This window comes from Trichechus manatus, unplaced genomic scaffold (assembly GCF_000243295.1).
Source record: "Trichechus manatus latirostris isolate Lorelei unplaced genomic scaffold, TriManLat1.0 scaffold00011, whole genome shotgun sequence".
NCBI lineage: Eukaryota > Metazoa > Chordata > Mammalia > Sirenia > Trichechidae > Trichechus > Trichechus manatus.
The window spans coordinates 23475667-23497884 of NW_004443947.1; the positions used below are offsets into that span (position 1 = coordinate 23475667).

At 40.2% G+C, this 22218-nt stretch overlaps 1 protein-coding gene across 1 annotated transcript in view; it reads left to right on the forward strand.

Annotated features, from left to right (window-relative positions):
* Positions 1 to 22218, forward strand: part of EBF1 (EBF transcription factor 1) — a 501677-nt gene that overhangs the window by 462807 nt on the left and 16652 nt on the right. The window contains exons 12-13 of the mRNA XM_004371251.3: positions 2388 to 2476; positions 21764 to 21829. Of these exons, the coding sequence (XP_004371308.2) occupies positions 2388 to 2476; positions 21764 to 21829 (155 nt within the window). The remainder of the gene's footprint in view (positions 1 to 2387; positions 2477 to 21763; positions 21830 to 22218) is intronic.

Here is a 22218-nt window from a genome sequence, read left to right on the forward strand (position 1 = left end):
AAGGCTCTTTAGACTTCCCAGCTCTGAGTTCCATATGATATTTGAATTGGTTCTTTTAATTGCTTATATTAAGTGTCGGTTATTCTGCTTTAAGTTGGCGGTATAGGCAGAGAAACACGTCCTACCTCCCCAATACATCAGACAATCATTCAATTAACAGCCACAGATTTCTTGGTACAGTAGGAATTTATTATGTAAACAACTGAAGGGGTGGACCAACCACCCAGATTTTATTGGTGACTTAAACTGTAAAATAAAACCAAGAATTAGAATTTCCAGGATGCTGAATTATGTCTTCAGATATTAAGAATGATGCACTTAATTGTCTAAAGCTCTTACTCCTAGTTACACGTTTTTGTTGGCAATGAGCATTCTGAGTGGGGGGGCTGTGATAAATCACTTAACGCTGGGTGCTCGTTCTCATCGCTCTCATGCATTTCCTGATTAAATACCGTGGCTTTTACGAGTAACAGCTTCCCTGCATAAAGAGTTCTATGGCTTTTTCTCTACAAGTGTGATTTGAAAAGAAGAATTCTTCTCAAGGGTTTAGAAAGTAATTCATAAAGTGGGAGGAATAATAATATTGTGCTTTAACTCAGATACTAGTATAGATAGATTCAGTACACCTGGGGGTGATTTTAGTTAATTTCCACAAGAGACAGGTTGAAAGTTTACTGTTTGTGGGGGGGATGACTAAATCTCATACTTGCAAAAATGATTACATTATCTTAAATGAAAATGCTACTCTATTAAGAACTTCAATAAGCATTGCATTTGGGGAAAAATCTTTTTAATATAAAGTTACCTGAAGTTCAGTCCAACTTAAAATATACAAGTGAGGAAAAAGTACTTACTCTGATTTATGTGTCTTTTGGAGGTGTTATTATGTAAAACAATGTACTTTTGTAAATGGATTTCTGGCCACTTTACACAGCCTTATTTTTTTTTTCCCTTGTTCTTCTTCCTTTTTATTTTTTTTCTTACTTAAAAAGTAAGCACTGTCAATCAAGGAATTTTAAGGTTTATTTCCTCTTTAGAAATGATTGATAGCCTTTTAGATTTATAAGTTGACAAGTTAAAGGGTTCTATTGGTATAATTATGTACTAAATTCACAGACTTTCAATTTAAATGTCCTTTTAAAACCACAAGATTATCATACCTGTATTTTGAAAAGTGGGCCAGTCAGTTTGGGTTGGTATACAAATTGCTTCCATTAGCCTTGGGACCTATTTGAATTTAATATAGTTTTTTAAAGTTAGTAGTAGTATGAATCTTACTTTTAAAATTTAGGTTAATGGAAAATGCGTTTTAAGTAAAGCGTGTGGCCGCTTGTTTTCTAATGTATAGATAAATGTCGGAATTACAAAGACTGTCTTTTTATTCAGTATGGGTGATAATATGTGGCTGATTACTTTGGTTACACTAAAAAAGAAAAAGAAAAACACCCACCCACCACTTAGAGGATATGGGGAATAAGGGCAGAGGATGGAGCGTCCTGCTCTTCTACTCAGGCGAGACATTTCACGTCCCAGAGAGGAAATTCGAAAATAATAGACCAGAGTCCACTTTCTATTGTGTTTAATTTAAGGATGCTTTGAAGGAGGTGCAGTTGATAAGGGCACAGCAAAGCCCCCACTGTCTCCAAATATTGCAGATTTGCTCTTCTTTTAGACCTTTAAAGAAATACTTTTGGAAACGCAGCTTCTCTAAGTTAGTACTCTGCAGAGGTAGGTCTTTTTCTTGAAATAATATTAATGGTGGTGAATCAGTCATTTTGGTTGTGAGGGTTTTGCATCAAGGATGTTTTCAACGCGTAGCTCTTTGCAGACTGTCAAGCGTGGAATAGGCTTTCCCTGCTAGAAGACCAACTCCTGCCAGCACTCCTCTACCCTCACCATACTTTCGCAGGTTTCATTGCCACAGAAAGCATTGTAATATTGTATCAGATGAGTTCTGCTAGAGATTTTGCAGTTAAATAAGAACTTTGAATTCTCCTGCCATTTACAATGTGTAGATACCCTGGGCAAGCCCTTGAGCATGTTGACTTGAGGTTCTGATTAAAGGGAATCCTAAGTCTTCCCATCAAATTCCATTTTACTTTATACTTATAATAGTATAAGGACTACAGGATTTGGTGAGAAGAGCTGAGTTCAAGACCTGCTACTGATGTTCTTTGGGGCAAGTACCACCCCACCTTGGTAAATGGCAGAAGTAGGTGGTGAAAGTGTTCAGTAAAGGGATCATTTGTGGGGGCATTTTAAGATCTAACTGAAAAGTATTAATTAAAATTTAGATGTCTTCAGTTATTTCTACACCATCGTTGTGGCAAATCACGTTCTGCATTGTTTCCTAAAAATGCCCTAATTGTGTGACTTTTTCATTGCAGCGCTCAATGAACCCACCATTGACTATGGTTTCCAGAGGTTACAGAAGGTCATTCCCCGGCACCCTGGCGACCCTGAGCGTTTGCCAAAGGTCAGAATACTTTCTATTTCGATTATTGTCTCTGGAATCTTGGGCTTGGGTGATTGCAGAAACCCTATCAGGTAAATAGATAAGCAACTCATATTTTCGTGCTTCGTTTGGTGCTATAAGGTAAGCAGTAATGAAAGGGGCAAACATTTATGCGTTAAGAACTGCCCTGTGGGGTTTCCAAGGAGCGGCTGGTGGATGTGAACTGTCGACTTTTTGGTTAGCAGCTGAGCTCTTAACCACTTTGCCACCAGGGCTCCAATTACTACATCACACCAATTTATAAGAAGACAGAAGAACATCATACTTCTACCTACATGAAGATCCATCCTTATCCCTGGCAATGGGAGAAAGCCAGAGCTCAAAAGAAAACATATTGGTAGATCTCACAACTAGGAAAATAAGACAGAACCGCTTTCCTCCAGATATAATCCATCTAGTTGGGAAATAAGGTACAAATAGGTGCAAAATTAAACAAAAATTCAAGACAGAGTATAGTGTATATATGTACGTGTGTGTGTGTGTATCATGCAGCAATATTCTGTTAATTGCCAATGCAGAAAGAAGGAAGTTAACTTTTATTGACTTCTATTCTGTACCTTCTGTCAAGTTGGGAATATTGCCATCTCTGTACCAGAGGAGCTTGGGCCTTGTGTCGGAGTGATCATCATACACAACTAATCGTAATAGAAAATAATAGGCACATTTAACAAAAGTGCAACCAAAACTCTGCAAGGCCTCCAAGGAGAGCGCAGTTAAACGCTAAAGAAGTTCAAAGTGCAGAGTTAGTTGAGAACACCGAGGCAAGTTAAGAGAGAACTACCATTCGCTGACAGCAAAGTGAAATTTCATTTACTGCACAGGGGAAACTATTATAAATTAAATGAGGATTTGAGAGGACCTTTTTCCTGCCACAGCAGTCTAGAGACATGTCATTTCTAGGTCTCTTTATCCTCCTGAAACACTTTTAAAAATGGAGTTGACATCCTTCCTAGCCCAGTGAAACTCCTCAGAGGATCAGTGGGTCATCAAATTCTACCTGTGTGCCTGCTGCACTTGTAGGCAGAGCCACCTGTCAGAACAGACCCTGTCCTTGTCCAGAAAGAAGTGGGGGGAATGAGGGGTTGCTACATGCCTGAGGAGAGGAAGGACAGTGACCAGCAAAGGCATCTGTCCTCTACCTTGACCTAGGGAAGGACTGCCCAGCCTTTGGTCTCATCCTTCTGCTTCTCAGAACAGCCTCACTTCGACTGAGTGCAGTTTACCTTGGTAAAAACTACTTGAAAGCATTTCACCTGAGGAAGAAATCATACCATATCTCAGTGCATTCACGTCCTTGTCTTTGAAAGGGCCTCCATCTTACAGGCCCTTCTTCCCCTTCCACCCTGACTTATTTTTGGTGAGCAATTAAATAAGCTAATTATGTAATGAATGACAGTCTCCTTTCATAGCATATCCATGCTGTTGAGGGATTTACCTTTATCTCTGTCTAGTAAGAAACTGAGGAGCCCTGGTTGTGCAATGGTTAGCACTTGGCTGCTAACCAGAAGGTTGGATATTCGACCCCACCAGCCACTCTTTGGGAGAAAGATGTGGCAGTCTGCTTCCATAAAGTTTACAGCCTTGGAAACCCTATGGGGCAGTTCTACTCTGCCCTTTAAGGTCACTATGAGTAGGAATCGACTCAATGGCAATGAGTTTAGTAAGAACCTAAAGTCCCCGGGAGGTGCAAATGATTAATGTGCCCAGCTGCCAACCAAAAGGTTGGAGGTTCGAGTCTGCCCAGAGACACCTTGGAAAAGAGGCCTGGTGATCTACTTCCAAAAAATCAGCCATTGAAAACCCTATGGAGCACAGTTCTACTCTGACACCCATGGTATCACCATGAGTCAGAGTCAGCTGGATGACAACTGGTTAGTTAGTTAGAACTCGTCAGTTAGTCACTAAGAATCTAGCTCCTGCAGATTTCCTAAGTGAAATCATTTATTTTATAGCACAATGATTTTGTGTCTACCCAGTGATGGGCGCCTTAGGTGTCTTAATGGTAGAATGAAGGCAGAGGTTTAATGGCAGATTCTTCCCATTGTTTCTATTTTGACACTATCTTCACTTTACATTTAGCATTTGATGCCTCTAGAGTCTGCTGGTGGGACTGAGGGCACAGGCTGGAGAGTCAGATTGGACAGGGTGGAACTCAGAGCTATGCAACCTGGGTCAAAGTTCTTTCTCTCTGTGCCTCAATTTTCTTATCTGTCAGTTGGGGATGTGATCATTCTTACCTTGTCAGGTTGTTATTTTTATCAGTTATTTAGTACTCCACAAAATGTAGCTATGATTATTTTCCAGTTGAGTGAAAGTGGGACCCTTGCTTCCAACAGCTCCTCCATCCAGTCCCTGCAGAGGAGAAAATCTTAACTCTGGTATGTGGTTGAGTGTGTGGTTTATCTTCTGTGCCTCAGTTTCTTCATCTATAAAATGGGTATAATATAGTGCCTACCTCATAGGGATCATGTAAGGATAAAAAGAGGTAATCCCTTGGGTGCCCTTGTCATAATATTTGGCCCGTAGCTGCCATCTGTAAATATTTATTGAAAAACAGAAGAGCAATGTGGTTTCATGGCTGAGATCTAAAGAAGCCAGGCAGTACTTTTATTATTCATAAAGGAAGGAAAGAAATAGGAATGTAAGGTTCAGTGCTGTGTATTTACTTTTAAAAACATTTTTAAGGTTGTATGTCATGGTCAGAAATGTTGGACAAATAGCAAATACATGTGTCACTTTGTCCCTGGTGGCCTGTTGGTGAAATTCCCAGCCCCCTTTCCTGGGTTTGGGAAGAGTAATCAAGGACACAATGGATTTGTGTGCTAAGGAAACACTCCGTAGCTGGCATCAAGTCACTTGACCGTGCAAAGACTTTGGCGGGAGCCCACCCCAGGAAGCTCTAATGTGACTCAGATCAGAGTGGCTGTCCTCTTGGCTCTGAACGTTAAGGTGGAGCGAGAGTTCAAGGTCATGGTCAGGAAGTAGCGGATGGAGCAAGCACAAGGTATTCCTGTGGACTTGGAAGATTTATACTCGTGCTCTCAATTGTTAGGGGGATGAAAACGGGCTCCGCCTTTCTTGGAATCATGGTCAGTGTTTGTCAAACAGGAGTGTTTCAGTGAGCCACAGACCACACACCTTAAAAAACAAACTCCACTTTATTAAACCCATGTGTTTGTGAACAGACAAAACTAGATTCATACAGCCACCCACATATTCTGTCAGATGAAACTGCTCCAATGACCAAGCAGACAGCTTTGTGTAATAATATGCCTTTGTATACTGCGTTGTGCTTTTTTAAAGAACTTGTCCATGCTTTGTTTGACTAGCTCCCCTCTTGTGACATATGCTGGGAAAGCAGACATTGTTCTTATTTACCAACTGAGAAAGCAGGCAGAGGCGGGATCCTTCTCTTAAAATCATCTTGTCCCGAAAGTCACCATCAGGGATAATTGCTATACCCACAAACTTGAAATGCTACGATTATGCCAATCCCAATTTTTTCCCCCTTTTTTATATGCACATGAAGAAGGGCAGGGCAAGGTTTTAAAATCCCAGCATTCTGTTCTGTTTTATAAAGACTCACCTTCCCCTCAGGATCCTGGCAGGAAAGAGCGGAACACGTGACCAGCTTTGGGGTGAAGCGTAACTTCTCTTATAACATAGATGTTTAGGAGGGGGACCTGGTCAGTCAGAAACTTAGCTGCTGACTTACATGATGCAGTCTACAAACATTCTGGCAAGGAGCCTTTCTGTTCTGAAGCCGAGGGAGTCTCTGTCCCCTTTCAATTTGTTAGTTGTCTTCACAAGTGGTCAGACAGCATTAGCTCAATAGGCAGTGAAGGCAGACCCTGGGCTTAGCCGGCATTCTCTGTGTTAGCTGTGAATCCAAAGAAGTGAGATAACATTTACTTCAATGCCCACTGGGTACCCGGCAGTGCATTACAAAGACTTTCTATTTTTATATATTTTTTTAAATTTTACTGTGGTAATCTTTATATAACAAAACATTTGACATTTTAACCATTTTAAAGGGTACAGTTCAGTGACATTAATTACATTCACCATGTGCAGCCATCACCACAACCCACTTCCACTTGATTTTTGTCACCCCCAACAGACACTCTGTAGCCGTTCAGCAATAACTCCTCATTTTCTCATCTCCTCATTCCCTGTAACTACTAATAAACTTTGGTCTATATACATTTGCCTATCCCAGGTGTTCTGTATAAATGAAATCATGCAATATTTGTCCATTGTGACTGACTTATTTCACTCAGCATAATGTCTTCAAGGTTTATCCATGTTGTAGCACGGGTCAGGACTTACTCTTTATGGCTGAATAGTAGTCCATCATATGGATATGCCACATTTTGTTTATCTATCTGTTGATGGACACTTGGGTTATTTCTACTTTTTACCAAAGTTCTTGAGGAGCATAGAGGCCAAGAGACTGGGCTCTTGAGTCAGACAGACGTGAATTTCAAAAACCAGCTTGACACCTTGGTCCAAAAGATGAAGAACTAAACTCATTGCTGGAGAGTCAATTCTGACTCATGGCAACCCCATGTGTTACAGAGTACAACTGCCCCATAGGGTTTCCAAGGAGTGACTGGTGGATTCAAACTGCCAGTCTTTTGGTTAACAGCCGAGCTCTTAACTACTGTGCCACCAGGGCTTCATAGACGAGCGCAGACTGTTGGTACACTTTCTCCTTTGTAAAACAGCTACCCTACAGCATTGCTGTTAGGAATTAGTGAGATAATTTACATAAATGTGTATTCCTGGAAGACAGCAAGACTTCAGGGATGGGTGGCTGATAAATCCCTGCACGGTGGGTACTCACCACTTCACAGACGAGGCATCAGAGTCGTGACAGGTCTAATGACTTGCCCAGACTTCACAACTAGTGAGCGGGAAAACCAAGATTCAAACTGAGGTCTTCTGACTTGAAAACTTCTTCTTCTCGCTACGTTGAGTTCCCACATCGCCTTCAGATCTGGAAACCCATGTAATTCTGCCTTGAGGGGTTTAGCTTCTCTCTCCTTCACACACACCTAGCTGCCATCCTAATGCTCACCAGCTTTCTCCCAATTCCCCCTGAGAGCGACTGGCCTGGGGACCTCCACAGGGCAAATATTTTTCTCCAAAACCAGTCCCTCTTTTAGAGAAAATAAAGCAGTTTGAGAAAAGTAACAAAAGCTGCATTTGTGTATTTTGCTTTATGGAGCTGAAAATATCTAGTAAATTGATCCAGTGGGAGTAATAAATACACATTACTTTATCTTGTTCTTCATGTCCTATACCCCCGAGCCTTGATAGAACAACACCACTTAATAGACTTAAAAAAGAGTAATTACACTCATTGGTTGTGTGATTTTTCAACCCTCCCAGCCCTGCCTGACCTTCTAATTTAGCTTACCGTGTCTAACTAATGCATTTATATTCATCTTTTATGAAGCATGTATTGTACAGAGTTGACTTCAGAGCCTTTTTCAAGCTGTCCTCCCAGGTTTCCAATCTGGTTAGTAGTAACGAGAATGGGCACCAGCCGTCTCTAGTCTCTATACCTTTGCCTGTATAGATAATGCATATACATGCTCAGAGCATTTCTGATCCTTTATGAAACAAAATAAAAAGTATTTATTACATTTTTACTTTAAAGCTTTTATACATCCTAGCATTATTTACAGCTAAACACGCAGGCAAAAGATGCAAGTGTTTTTAAAATGATTGCTGTTAATGTTTCTGCTTGTCAGAAGTGCTTAAATTTTCCTGCACTTTGTCTAAAAACTTAGTACTGTTGCCTTTTAAGAATAACACATTGAGAAGATCTTGCAAGTCAGATTTGCAAACACTGCTGACAGTTTCTGATGAATGATATTGCAAAATTTGCAAGATGTTTGTCATTTCTCACAGTCAACATATTAAGGAACAGATTAAGAAATGCGAACCCCCTATGGAAAGCAACCATCCCAAACAAGCCTCAGCCAAACCTTGAACCCAGAGAGCACACCAGAATCTCTCACCCGAGTTTTCTATCCCAACTTCCCACTCAGCCAGTGGAGCCCAATTGTTCTCAGTGCGTTTTCTTTCACCATATGGTCTCCTCATTACCATACACTAAGAGTCCATATGGGAAACTTGTGAAATGAACTGTATTCATTTTAACTGCCAGATGAGCAGCCTTTTGCTTTGCAAGCTTAGCTTAAGTCATCTGCTGTCTTCAAGTTGTTATGGCAACACGGCACCAATAAAAAATTCTAATCTACTGTAAGTGATCACAGTATTTTAAGTGCTTGCCTATAACTGCCCTCAAAGGGGGAAAGAGAGGAGGGGGTATATTTGTCCAAGGAGCAGAGGGTTGCTGTTCATTCCAGCAGGTGTCAGCAAGGAAGCTGTTGTGACGAGGGGTGAGGTACTCATGGGCTGCACGGTAGATATGGATTGTAGGGGGACTGGATTATAGAGGGCTTGGATTGTAAAAGCACGTTACTTTCGAGTCATTTCGGACTTATAGTCATGAGGACCATATAGGACAGAGTAGAACTGCCCTATAGGCTTTCTGAGGAGCAGCTGCTGGATTTGAACTGCTGACCTTTTGGTTAGCAGCTGAGCTCTTAACCACAGCACCATCAGGGCTCCAACTAGATTGTAGGGGAGTGGATTATAGGGGAATAGATTGTAAGAGGAATGGGTTGTAGGGGGATGGATTGTAGGGGGAATGGGTCATAAGGGAAATGGATTGTAGGGGTCCTAGATTATAGAGGGGTGAGATTGTAGAGGGAATGGATTGTAGGCGACTGGGTTGTAAGGGGGCTGGGTTGTAGTAGGATGAATTCCAGGGGCCTGCATTTTAGGGGGTTGAATTGTAGGGGGCAGGATTGTAGGAGGGGTGGGTTGTAGGGGGGATGGACTATAGAGGATGGGCTGTAGGGAGGATGGGTTGTAGGGCGGATGGATTATAGGGAGAGGGATAATTGGATTGTAGGAGGATGGATTATAGGGGGATTGGATTGTAGGGGAATAAATTATAGACCCTTTGAGTAGGTCTTAAAAATCAGTGAATGTCAAAAACCATAGTTGATCTGGCAGACATCCTACCACGATGGTGCTGTGCAGCCTGCCATGAAAACACTCAAGGCCCTGAACTCCAGGGGCAGCAAATCCTGATGGTAGCCTCCCTTTCATTGGCATGTGAAAATCTCAGTCTCCATTGAAGCTGCTCTTCTTGTACATGGGAATTAGTCATTTCAAACACCATACTAATTAAGAGTACGTTAAAGTAATGGAAGTAGGCGGCAACATCCTTAAATATAAATCATTTTCACCTCCACAGGCCACATGATATGTTGCATCTCTGTCGCTCTGTCTGTATCGAAAGTGAATGTTTATAGTCTCAGTTCATCAGTTCACATTAGCCTCATGCTGAATATTTAAACACAGAACAATTTGAACACACCATGAAGGAAGACAGTGACTGCACTTTCATTTGGAACAGCAAGGGCTCATCTAATAATAATTTAGTAAATCAGCCATTTAGTGGCTCAGTTGCGCACTGCATTGTGCCAAGTATTATTCAGCTCAACTGTACACTTGCAAAATTGGAAATTCGGGCCCTAGTCTCGGGCACTATTTTTGCCCAATGGAGAGACGAGACCCAAAATCACCCTCCCCAGAGAGCTCTCATGTTTAGTGATTTATCATAAATACAGAGCTGGGACAAAATGAAACTGGAATCGGCTGTATACAATGTATTCTAATTATGTTTTTATTGTTTTAGTCTTTATGCAAAGACTATCAGTAATTCAAAACCTGCAGTTGCATCAGTGAAAATACAAATAAGAAATCTTTGTATAACCACATTGCCTGTTAGCAGGGAAGGGGATGACTAAGTTTCAAAAAGGATAAAGAAAAACTCTACATCTTTATCTTACATGCTGTGGCACTGCCTTCACGCGCGTCCTCTCTCTCAGATTTGTTTATTTTTTGAATTTAAGGAGACTCTATTAACATTATATCTAGAAACAAAAGTGACCCTACTCAAACAAAAGCACAAATGAAAGCAAGATTTATCGTATATACAACGCTTAGGAAAAACACACTTGTCCAGGAAACATTTTGTCTCTGCATTCTCCTGTCAAAAACACAAACTATGGAATGCTGTATCCCTCCCTTCTTCCCTACAGCTACCAGAGAACCTACAAGGAAATTTCTTCTCCCCGTTTTGATAATTTACTCTTTTTAGGGGGTTGGTTCTTGTAGTTGTGTGCCATCAAGTCGATTTTCAACTCATAGCGACCCCATGTGACAGAGTAGGACTGTCCCATAGGGTTTTCTAGACTGTAATCTTTACAGGAGCAGATCGCCAGGCCTTTCTCCCTTGGAACCACTGGATGGGTTTGAACCACCAACCTTTGGGTTAGCAGCGAAGCGCTTAACCATTGCATCACCAGGGCAATCTAGTTTGGTATCCCCTACTAATATGCTTCTTTTATTTTGAGAGTTTAACCTCAAATCTATGCACCCCCTGGAATTGTAGACAGAACCATGTGTGTGTATGTGGGTGTGTATGTCATGAGTTTGCACATACACATATGCATGCATGTACAATTTTAGTCATTAGCTTCGTTAAAAGGTTCATGACGCTCCACAAGTTATAATTCTCTTTTCTTTAGATTACTTTGTCTTTAACGGATTCATTTTGCAATAAGTTATTCCGCTCATTATTGCTGTATCATGTCTATTTTATGGATGAGGAAACTGTGGCTTAAAGAGGTCAAGTAAACTGGTCAAGTGTATGCATCTAGTAAATGGAGGCTTTCCACCTCCCCAGACTTCCTCAACATTAGTCCCATCAGCATCTTTTACACTTTTGCAAATAAGATTGTATCTCAGGGAGGCATACAATATACGTTGGCTGTAAAAATGTATATAATCTGCCAAAATTCTCTGGAAAATAAGTGGAGATTTTCAATATGATTGTTAGCTGTTCCTTGATAAACACTAACTGTATGTCAGACACCGTACTAAAGACTCCATGCATTATCTCACTTAAACCACTGAAGCAGTGCTGATATTAATTTTGTTTTACAGACAGGGAAACAGAGGCAGGCATTGACACTGCTAATAAATGGGAAAGCATGGATTTGGGCCAAGTGTATTGGACTCCAGAGCCAGTAACCCTAAGCACTGCCTCCGGAATTAAGAAAAAGGAATTTTAAGAACAAAGGCAATTTTGCAAACCAATCTTAAAATCCCTCAAACTTGGCGTGGAAGGAGGGTAGCAGTGGCATAGACTGAGGTTAGCTCACAAATGGCTGAGCTAGGAGAAAGTGGCAGCAAGAATTTAAAACCCCACATACAAAAAATCGTAGAGATTATTCTTTTTAGTTACAGAGTCATTGTGGTAGGACTGTAATAATAGCTACTTCAAAAGCTGAGTTCTGGAACTCTTTTAAGGTTTTTTGTTGTTGCTGTTTTTTGGGTTTATTTTGGTATTGAGCCCTTGATGAGGGGGATTAAGTTTAACCTTCTTCATATCACAACCCATGTACAAGGTTATTGAACATAATTCCTCAGGAGTTCAAGGAGAAGTAACAGGAGAAACAAAGGGTTAATTCATTTCTACCTTCCCAGGCATCCAACCACCCTTTTCTTATAGGCTGAAACCCTTAGGAACAGAGACACCAGGGTGTCTTCAGCCTCGTTCACTATTTTCGGCCCTGAGTAACGCTTCAGTTAAGCACTGGAGTAATCCCAGCCCCGCAGTCTCGAGGCAGTGGATATTAATTGCACTCTTACTCAGAACCATCTGTAAAACCTGGGGAATCATCATTCACAGATACCGTTCGTCTGGAGGTACATGTAATAACTGATGATGTTCAACAATTTAAGAACAAAAGCAAATTCTATTTCTGACTCATATAGATATCCTTCAAGTTTCAGCATGGGCACATGTCACTTACTCAAATTTAACTACATGTGCTTGTCCAAAAGCACAAATATATACATGCATTTGTACACACACAAGTAGCCCTGGTGGCACAATTAAGTGCTTGGCTGCTAACTGAAAGGTTAGCGGTTCGAACCCACCCAGTGGCTCTGAAGGAGAAAGACCTGGCGATCTGCTTCTATAAAGATTACAACCAAGAAAATCCTATGGGGCAGTTCTACTCTGTCACATGGGGTTGCTGTGAGTAGAAATCGACTCTATGGCACCTAACATCAACAACATACACCCATATGAAACACACACATATACACATACGTATATGACAAATAAATATTTTTGTTTATTCAGTGGTACTTTTTGCTTTCAAACTAGATATTTATTCTGCTTTGCTCTAGGAAAAAGGGAGCTATAGGCAAAAGGCAAAGAGAAACAGAAGTAGCTGATTTTTGGCCTTTGTGTTCCGAAGGGCCCAGGCCTTGGCGACTTAAAGGTGATTTAAAAGATTTTCAAGGATAATTTTGACTGTAGACAGTTTCTGTTTCATGCGCTGACTTTACAACCTACCCCTGAAAAAGACACCTCTCTTTAAGCAGAGACTTTTATCCTGATCAGAAAGTCGATTTCCAAGGCCACCCAGCAGGACCTAACCCGAAGCCTTGGCCTTAAAGCAGTACAATGAATTGGAATAAGAAGAGCCGACCAGAGGTTAGCAAGTTCAGCTCTGTACCTCCGAGCAGGTCGGCATCACAAGGGTGCAGACACCATTTTTCACTGTATTTGTGGCGGGAAGCACCCCAGGCTCCCATTCACCAATTACCATGACACCATTTAGAAGCGAATGCCAGGAGACCAAAAAAGAGGGGGAAAGCCATTGTCATAACTCTTCTCAGGAATACCTGGTTTCACAATTTATACTTAACTGCTGACACTTGAAAAGTCGAACATTTTGGTAAAATGAATCAAGCTGTAATGTTTCTTTTATGAGATCCCCTTGCAGGAAAGGAAGGCTTGGCACCTCCTGGAGACCAAGCTTAGTTATCCATCATAGTAAAGTCAGCTGTCCTAGCCAGCTTCTCAGAGGTCACACGATCGAACCAACAGCTCTTACAACTGTATTATTGCTTACGGAACAGTAATTGAGGCACCAGATAAAAATTACCTGGTCTAATAGGCAGCGAACAATTTTCACTCAATAAAATTATAAGCCAAATCATTCATTTCATAATACTTTGGCTAATTTATTTGTTGACCTTTTAATGTCCATAGCTCTTCAGTGGTATTAACTGCAACTCAGACAAAATCTCTTGTTCATTTCACTTCCATTGATTTTTTTTTTTCATTGAGGCTATAACAACTGCTTCAAAACAGCCTTTTTCTTTCCACTGTAAAAGTCAATCATGTAAGTTAGTATGTCTTACATTGATATAGCTGTGTTAGCATACAACCTACTTTCATTTCATACGATCCAGAAGATTCCTATACTATGTGTGAAACAAAGGCAAAGCTTCCTGGTGTGACTCCAGCCATGGCTGGATAAAGATCCATAATTATATGTTTGAGAAGTAAGACGGCTGTCATCTAACCTCGGCATAAAATCAACTTTAAAATTAGATGAGTTTCAGAAGCCCCCTCTCCCCCGCCCCCTTCATTTTCTCTGCACTAGAATGCTTTTGATGCCTTGGCCTCTTATGTTAATAGCAGTAGAGCCTTTCAAAATAATTCATTCCTTTGTTTCTGGAAATTTCTGCGGATTTTGATTGTGGCTTAAATATTATTTTTCTTTAAGGAATATGAGCAATGCATATGTGCTAGAATATTCTGTAGGGTAGTCGCCGCTGAAGCTGAAGCTCCTTATATAATAAAATACTATGAAGTCTTTAGACTTTAGGGTTGTAAAATATAGTTGTTAACACATTTGGCATTTTGTGCGTCCCTAGAAGTAACTGCTTGCTACCTGTACCTCATCTATGCTCCTCCTTTCCATTTCAGTTTAATCTAAAGTGGTCTTTAGTCATAATGAGAATGCCCCTTTCAACAGAAACATGTTTAATTATATCCATGCTAAAGTATAAGTGACTCTTCTCAGTTATAGGGCTTATGAGTGAAGGCCATTTAAAGTGTGACACTAAAGACTTCTAATGATCTGCGGCAAATTCTATTTCGAGAAGTTCGTATTACCAGAAAAATGAAAAATTTGAGGAATGTCTCTAAGGATCGGAAACTAAACAGTGTTCAAATGTTATTTTGGTTTGTTTTACTCCTTCCCTCACTGCCCTCATTATACTGGTTTTTCAGAATACAAAGTCTACCATTGTGGAATTTTCCATTTGGCTAAATAAACACAAAGGAAGTTGGGATATAGAACAAGCCTCCACAGAAATGCATCTCGGTACAACTAGTATTTATTGCATTGTACTTTCAGCTCTGTGGGAAATGGGCTACAAGAAACTTCCAATCAATTTTTTGGGCTTTCCGGTCAGGAATGTCACCCAGACTTTCAGAAGCAAGAGGAGAAAGAACCAGGGCTTAAAGGCTAGTGGGCTGAAAGTACTATTCAAAATCTGCATTTAAACTGAATCCCTGGGCCCTCAAGTAAACTCCTGAGGGAGGAGGTGAATGAACTCAATGCTGATTCCATTGATAGGTACTTATCGTCTCTAAATCAGGAATGATTCTGCCACTGCACTTCATTTTATGTTGCTGGTATTTGACCCACTGCATCTTGAATCCCCTGATAAGGCAAAGAAGACTGGTGATAAACGGGTGTCAGGGAAACTTGCAGTGACAGAAAACTCCTGTACTTCTTTCTCAGGAATCACCCAAGTCAACTTGACTTTGATAATCGATGCTTGTAGTTTAGCTTCTGTTTTCCTCTATAACCCTCAAAAAATTATTTCCTAATTGGGAAAGTGTAAAGCCCAAAACTCAAGATTATCCTCCCAAGTTACTGAAGCATCCATGGGCCTTAATTCTGTGAGGGTGTTCCCAGGGTCCCAAAATCTGATTCTGAAACTTGAAAGTTAATGTTTAATTGGTGAATGGATACTCATTCAGCACTATGACCTGGCCTGTAAGTGGAACGAAAGAAAGAAAGCTCAGGCCATCTCTCCTGGTCATCTAGGTTCAAGGTAACCAAAACGTTGAATTGGGTTTATAAATGGTCCCAGCATTGGACAATTAGACAACTTTCTCCCTGGAAGACGAAATGTGGCCAATGAATATGAGCTTATTTGCTACACATTTGAGGTCAGATGCTAAAAAGAAGACTCTCACGGAAGGTGAATGCCCCTAAGCGATTTTACTATCATGAAACAGAAGAAAAGATGAGGGGGCCTGTTTGCATATTAGATGTAATATGCTTGTTTCCCAAGGTGGCTTTCTTGGGAAAGAAAGGCAAAGACCTAAGTGTTTCTAAGGGCCTAAGAGTACAGTTAATAAAAGGCTAATGTTCATCAAGACCAACCTCATGTTGCTAGCAGCTTATAACTTGAGATAATGTCTGTACCGGACATGATTCATTATATTAATCACAAAATTAAAATGTAAGCACAAGCCAGCAGGAGTGAAAGAGCAAATTCATAAAAAAAAGTGGCATTAAAAAGAACCACAGTGATCAAAACTTGACCTTTGGGAATTTATATATTGGATTAAAAAAGTCTAGAGCCAAATGGAACACCAAATTTAAGTCATTTGCTTTTACAAGCCATGCCAAATATATGACTTTGTCATTTCATACATATAAATTAAGCATGCACTTTTTAAAATCAGTGACTGTATCTTAGAGTAAACCCTTCAATGAGAATTTCTAAAGGCCTGTGGTAATGCTGAACCTTGTGCTGGGGGCTTAGAGAAGGAAATTAAGATAGATCCATGGCTTCAGAGAGTCTACAGTCTAGTTGTGGAGTGTTGAAACTAACATGCTTCAGATTAAAGCAGAATGATCTGACAATATCTACTTCTGTGCTCTGCTGGGAGGTACAGATAGCACTATTTTCAGAGGAATGAGAGAGATTAGGAGCTGGGGTATCAGTAAAAAATGGAATTAGTTCAGGTAGCATCATGTAATACTCAAGAGTTCAGGCTCTGTTGCCTAATAGGCCTGGTTTGAATGCTTACTCAGCCACTTGTCAGCTGTATAAACTTGGGGAAAGTCAGCTAACCTGTTTGAGTCTTAATTTCCTCATTGGCCAAATGGTGATATGAACAGTACCTTAAGAAACTCTCTGTGAGGTTGAATGAGTTCATGCTCCACAGTTCCAGGCACGAGGGAAGCTTTTAATAAATGGCAGCTATCTTTTTTATTATTACACCACTGTCATTACCACCTTCATGACCAGGCTTGTAGGGATGGGATGGCTTTGCAAATGGACACAGATTGAAGCCAGCATTCTAGTTAAAGGGAAGGCAAAAGGAATGAAGGTATGGAGATGGTAAGGAGCCAAAAGTTTTACTTCTAGGGTAGGGAGAACTTTACTGAGCCAGAATAGAGAGCAGTTGTTCAGACGTCTAGGGAGAGAAGATGAAGAGGATAGGACCAGATGATGGAGAAAATCTTTTGTAACCTGTTATAACTTAAGAAGGAGCCCTGGTGGCACGACAGCTCAGTGCTTGGCTGCTAACCAAAAGGTTGGTGGTTCAAACCCACCCAGTAGCTCCGTAGGCAAAGGACCTGGAAATCTGCTTCCGTAGAGATTAAAAACCAAAAATCCAAAGCCTGTTGCCGTGGAGTCGATTCCGACTCATAGCGATCCCATAGGACAGAGTAGAACCGCCCCATAGGGTTTCCAAGGAGTGGCTGGTGGATTCGAACTGCTGACCTTTTGGTTAGCAGCCGAGCTCTTAACCACTGCACCACCAGGACTTCAAAACACTTTGCAGGCCAAATAGCCCTGGTGGCGCAACAGTTAAGTGCTCAGCGGGTTCCAGCCCACCCAGTGGTTCTGCAGGAGGAAGACCTAACAAACTGCTCTCATAAAGATTAAACCAAAGCCAACCCACTGCAGTCAAGTCGATTCCGACTCATAGTGACCCTACAGGACAGAGCAGAACTGCCCCATAGGGTTTCCAAGGAGTGACTGGTGGATTTGAACTGCTGACCCCCTGGTTAGAAGCCGAGCTCTTAACCTCTGTTCCACCTCCATGGAGATTACAGCCTAGAAAACCCTACAGGGGCTGTTCTACTCTGTCACATGGGGTCGCTATGAATCAGAATCGACTTGATGGCACCCAACAGCACAAACATAACTTGAGATAATGTCTGTACCTGTGTGGCTCTGTGCTGTAGAAAGGTCCTGAGGAGTAACATCCATGTGTAACTACTAGGGCAACAAGAAGCTCAAAAAATTATTTACTAATTGATTGGGTTGCAACTTAGAAAGTAAAGCTGACTCTTCTTGCGTTTGTAGCCCATTCAGTTTTTTTATTATAGTGATTCCAGACCATAAGTGAAACCCACAACGATTATACATGAACTGTTTCTAGGAAGCCCAGTCCTCCTTGAGTATCCCAGTGTTCCTGTAGACTCTTAATAGATTTAGGGTAGCTTATCCACTTCTTTGTCTTCAGACTCTCACATAATCATCCGCTGATGGCCGTAGCAAGACAGTAAGGTTAGGCTTTGACTGTGAGAAGAAATAGATTGGTGACAAGTTGTTGTTTTTAAGGAGCAAATATTTTCTGTTTCTTTAAGAGAGAAGAAATCCAAGGCCATGAAAAGAAAAATAGCCTGACTCAGGATGTAGATTGGAAAGCAAGCATTAGCTTCATAAGGAGACTCTGGGACTTTTTGATATTTAGGATACTACTATTTGTCTTTTCAACTCCCAAATGGGATATATTTTTTCAATCCAAGGATAGGATTAATTATCTTGGAAGAGTCTAATCTCTACCCTCATGTTGTGAACTGCAAACAGGGAGACATTTTAAACATTATGAAAAGAAGAGAAAGTCTCTCCTGACAAATAAGTGCCTTGAAAAATTCGGTATTAGTACTAGTCAAGTGCTCTTTCTTTTCAGAAAGATTAAAATTGCATATTAGAATGGAAGGATCTTTATACTATGCTCTGTCCTAATGCCACAAAAAATAAGACTTTAGAAACAATTTCAGAGACAAAAGATTATATGAAACATCCAGCTCTTCCTCTTATGGGAAATTTCTTTTTTTAACATCCCAGGCTCAATCATTTCCTAATGTGAAATTACAGATTTTTCAAATTAAACCGTATAAAACTGCAAAAAAATTACACTTTTGACCACAGAAGAGATAGCATACACTGTCAATTTGATTTTAAAAGGCATACATCTTTTATATTACCTGTCATTTTTATAATGCCTTTTACAAATTTAATCAATACATTTTAACATTCTATATACTTTAAGTGCAATATACAATAAATATTCAAGTTTCATCTTAAACATGCTTTAGCCTTTAAATTGTTAAAACTGCAGTGCCCTTTCAATCTACTTACATAATGTCATAAAATATACATTTCAAGGTAAATGAAGTCAGTTACTTCAATTTAGTCCCTCAAACTGGTAGTAAATGAGAGGTTAACACTATGGTGCCAAAGCCATTATTGAGTAAATTTAGCACCTTGGACAGCTCTGTAAAATCTTTATTGCTTTCCTGACCTGCTCGTCATGTTCTGTCTGTGTGTTCAGTGGCTCTCAGCTCTGATTGAAAGGCAATATATTAGATCCCCAACACAAACACGCTTGGGGGCTAGTTCACTGGGAGCGTAATGACATGGAGGTGAGAGCAATTTTCTGGTCACCGAAATCCAAGCACCTTGCAGGTCCATTGCACTAAGTCATAGAGGACTCAGAAATTTCCTTTCTCCTTCCCATTTGCAGAAATAACTAATAGAAGCTGAATCACACTGGCAAAGCTGAACCAAATTGGGTTTTCCCTTAAACCTCGACGTTGATCCTGCAGTGAAGGACATTTTTAAATGGGCTACATATCATTGACGAGTGTAGCTTCCAGGACAAAAAGTCTAGGTTCACTCTCCTCCAAACTGTGGGCCTGAACTGAGGCTGTATTGAAGATGCACCTATGAAAATATATCCAATGGAAAAACATGCCCAGCATCATGGATCAAAAAAGAATGCTGCTTTAGAAAATAAGTCTCCCATGGTTCATTTTCAAAGGATTAAATGGTGACAGGGGCTCTGGGTATTGAAATAAGGAGAAAAGGACACAAGTGGATTATGTCATTGAAAAAATTTTATCACCAAAAATACATGGCACTCAAGTATATAACATACCCTGATAGTTGGAATTTTTTCAGACATACTAAAACTTCAAAGGTCTTGGAGTATATTTTGAACTTCCCTCCTCCCTGGTTTTGCGAAATTAATTAAAATTAGAAGCACTGCTCTCTAAGTCCCCAGTTATGGTGTAACAGGAGTAGAGTTCACAAGTCCACTTTCTTAACTGCCTCTCACGCTTTTCACAAACAGGAGACTTGTGTTTCTTTTTTTCTAAAATGAAAAAAACAAAACCAAAAAACCTTCTTTGCCAAGCCCAAACACTGGCATAAATATTTATTTGAAGAAATAAATGCACATAGACCCAGAAAAGTCATATCTTAGTAAATAAACTAATTCGATCCTGTTTTGTTTTAATCTTTCCTAAGAGCCAGATAAGGCTGTGAGGTTTTACTGAAAACAGCGCAAGCTGAACTTGATCTGGAGATACAGGATTCAGTGTGCTTATAATGTAGCAAGTTATTAACTGCTGTGGTCAGACAATACTGCAGACAAAAAAATGGTAAATTATCTTGTAGCCTACATTAAAAAATAAAGAAATGATTTCGAATGCATTGACTCAAACCCCATTGATTATATAATGCTTTTTGCTCCCTGCGTGGAAAATAACTGAACTGTTCTATAGAGGGGGTCTAGCAGCTTATGGCAAGCATAAATGTTTATTGAGAACTCAAACCCCCCCATCTCATTTTTGAATTTAGGACATTATATATGTCATGAGTAGTTACTGCAGTATGACAACTATTTTATTTTATATTATAGAGAATTTAAAATTGAAAAATGCTAATATGTATCTAAAAGCTTGTCATTTCCAGAGTTTCAAGGATTTTTGAAGAGGCTATGGTGACAGCAAAATGAATGCAATTATATCCCTATTTTCTGATCAGCGTCTGCAGTATATGAAAATTGAACAGCACTGCTTCTCTGTGCAGAAATCTATTGTGTAAAATATTTAAAGTTAAACCTCTTTTTGAAACTTTACCCACAGCAAAAATTGTAAACATATCTTCTTGCAAATCACTGCTGATAATCATAGCATGCCTTTACAGAGTTTTCTGATAATCCCACATTTTACATATACTGAGCTTAACTTTGCTTTCCTTTTTACACTCCTAAATAAATGTATCTGCAGAAAATTAGGGCAGAATGAAGAGAGGATGATTTCTTTTGGTTAGAATGGAAAAAAAAATTACTATCACACACATTTTTTTTAGAGTTACCCTATGTTCTTAGAAACAAGTGTGTAAGTTAAATATGGAAGCCCACCAAATGAACAGAGGGAGGTATTTTTTCTTGAATTGAAATGAGCAGCAGAGCATTTCTTTAGGATGAGAATAAATGAGTAAATAGGGAAAATGACAAATAATACTGAAATAGCAAAGAATTCCTATGAAAGAAACAGATTCTGCCAGTCATGAAAATTGAGGCTGATGAGGCTTCCGGGAACAGGAGAATCCTCTTGTCACTCCTTTGCTAGCTGCGCTTTGCTCCCTGTGTGGGTTTACTACATAACACCCTGGTATTGTGACTCTGCCACACCAGGGAGATAAACAAAGGAAGTTTAACGCTACATGCTTCTAGTAGCCGAAGATTGATTGGAAATCCCTCGAAAATGACCCGTCTGATAAGGTCATGGTTCCTGGAATAAGCAATTAAGTGCAAAATAAACACATCTTAGGGATTCATAACATGCACTGAATGACATTGATTGTAGTAATCTAGTAAATGACCTCGGAATTGTATTCAGCAGTAAACATATGAGTGCTTTATCGTGCTTATGGCGGACTATTGAGTGATGTATTTTATCTTGCAGGACCAATGATGCTCACCTTTTGACTCGATTAAGTGTGTATGTGGACAGAGATAAACTGGTGATTTAACGCCATTCTGGGGTTCCCTAAGCTACTGCCTTTGAAGTGGTGCCTTGGCAAAGTATGGCCAGAGGGAACTGGGACGTGATCATGTGAAAAGATAGTGACAACCTGCCTTCACTCAGAGGCCTGTATCTGCTTTTCTCTTGACAGGAAGTAATACTCAAAAGGGCTGCAGACCTGGTGGAAGCGCTGTACGGGATGCCACACAACAACCAGGTGAGGAGGAGGGTCTGTCACCTGTGCGTGCTCCCACGTTCACTGAGGAGCTCAGATTCCTCATTGCAATGAGAAAGTAGGAAAAATATAAAAACCACGCACACGAGTTAAGAGGAGAAGTGATTCAGATATAACATGTTGTGAGGCTATTCAATTATTGTCCCCTCTTTTGTGAATCTTTTATTGCTTTCCTCACTGAATCATTTCCTTATGAGAAAAGGTACTCCCTTTAAAACTAATCTTTAGTGGGCATGTACTTTATAATTGAAGAAGAGACTTACTCGTGCTTCGTTTTGTATCTCTCAGCTTTTCCAGCGAATTTAGGAGGAGAAAAAGGGTTTCATTTCTCCTAAAAAGTACAACGAGGACTGAATGGTATTGGCTGCTTC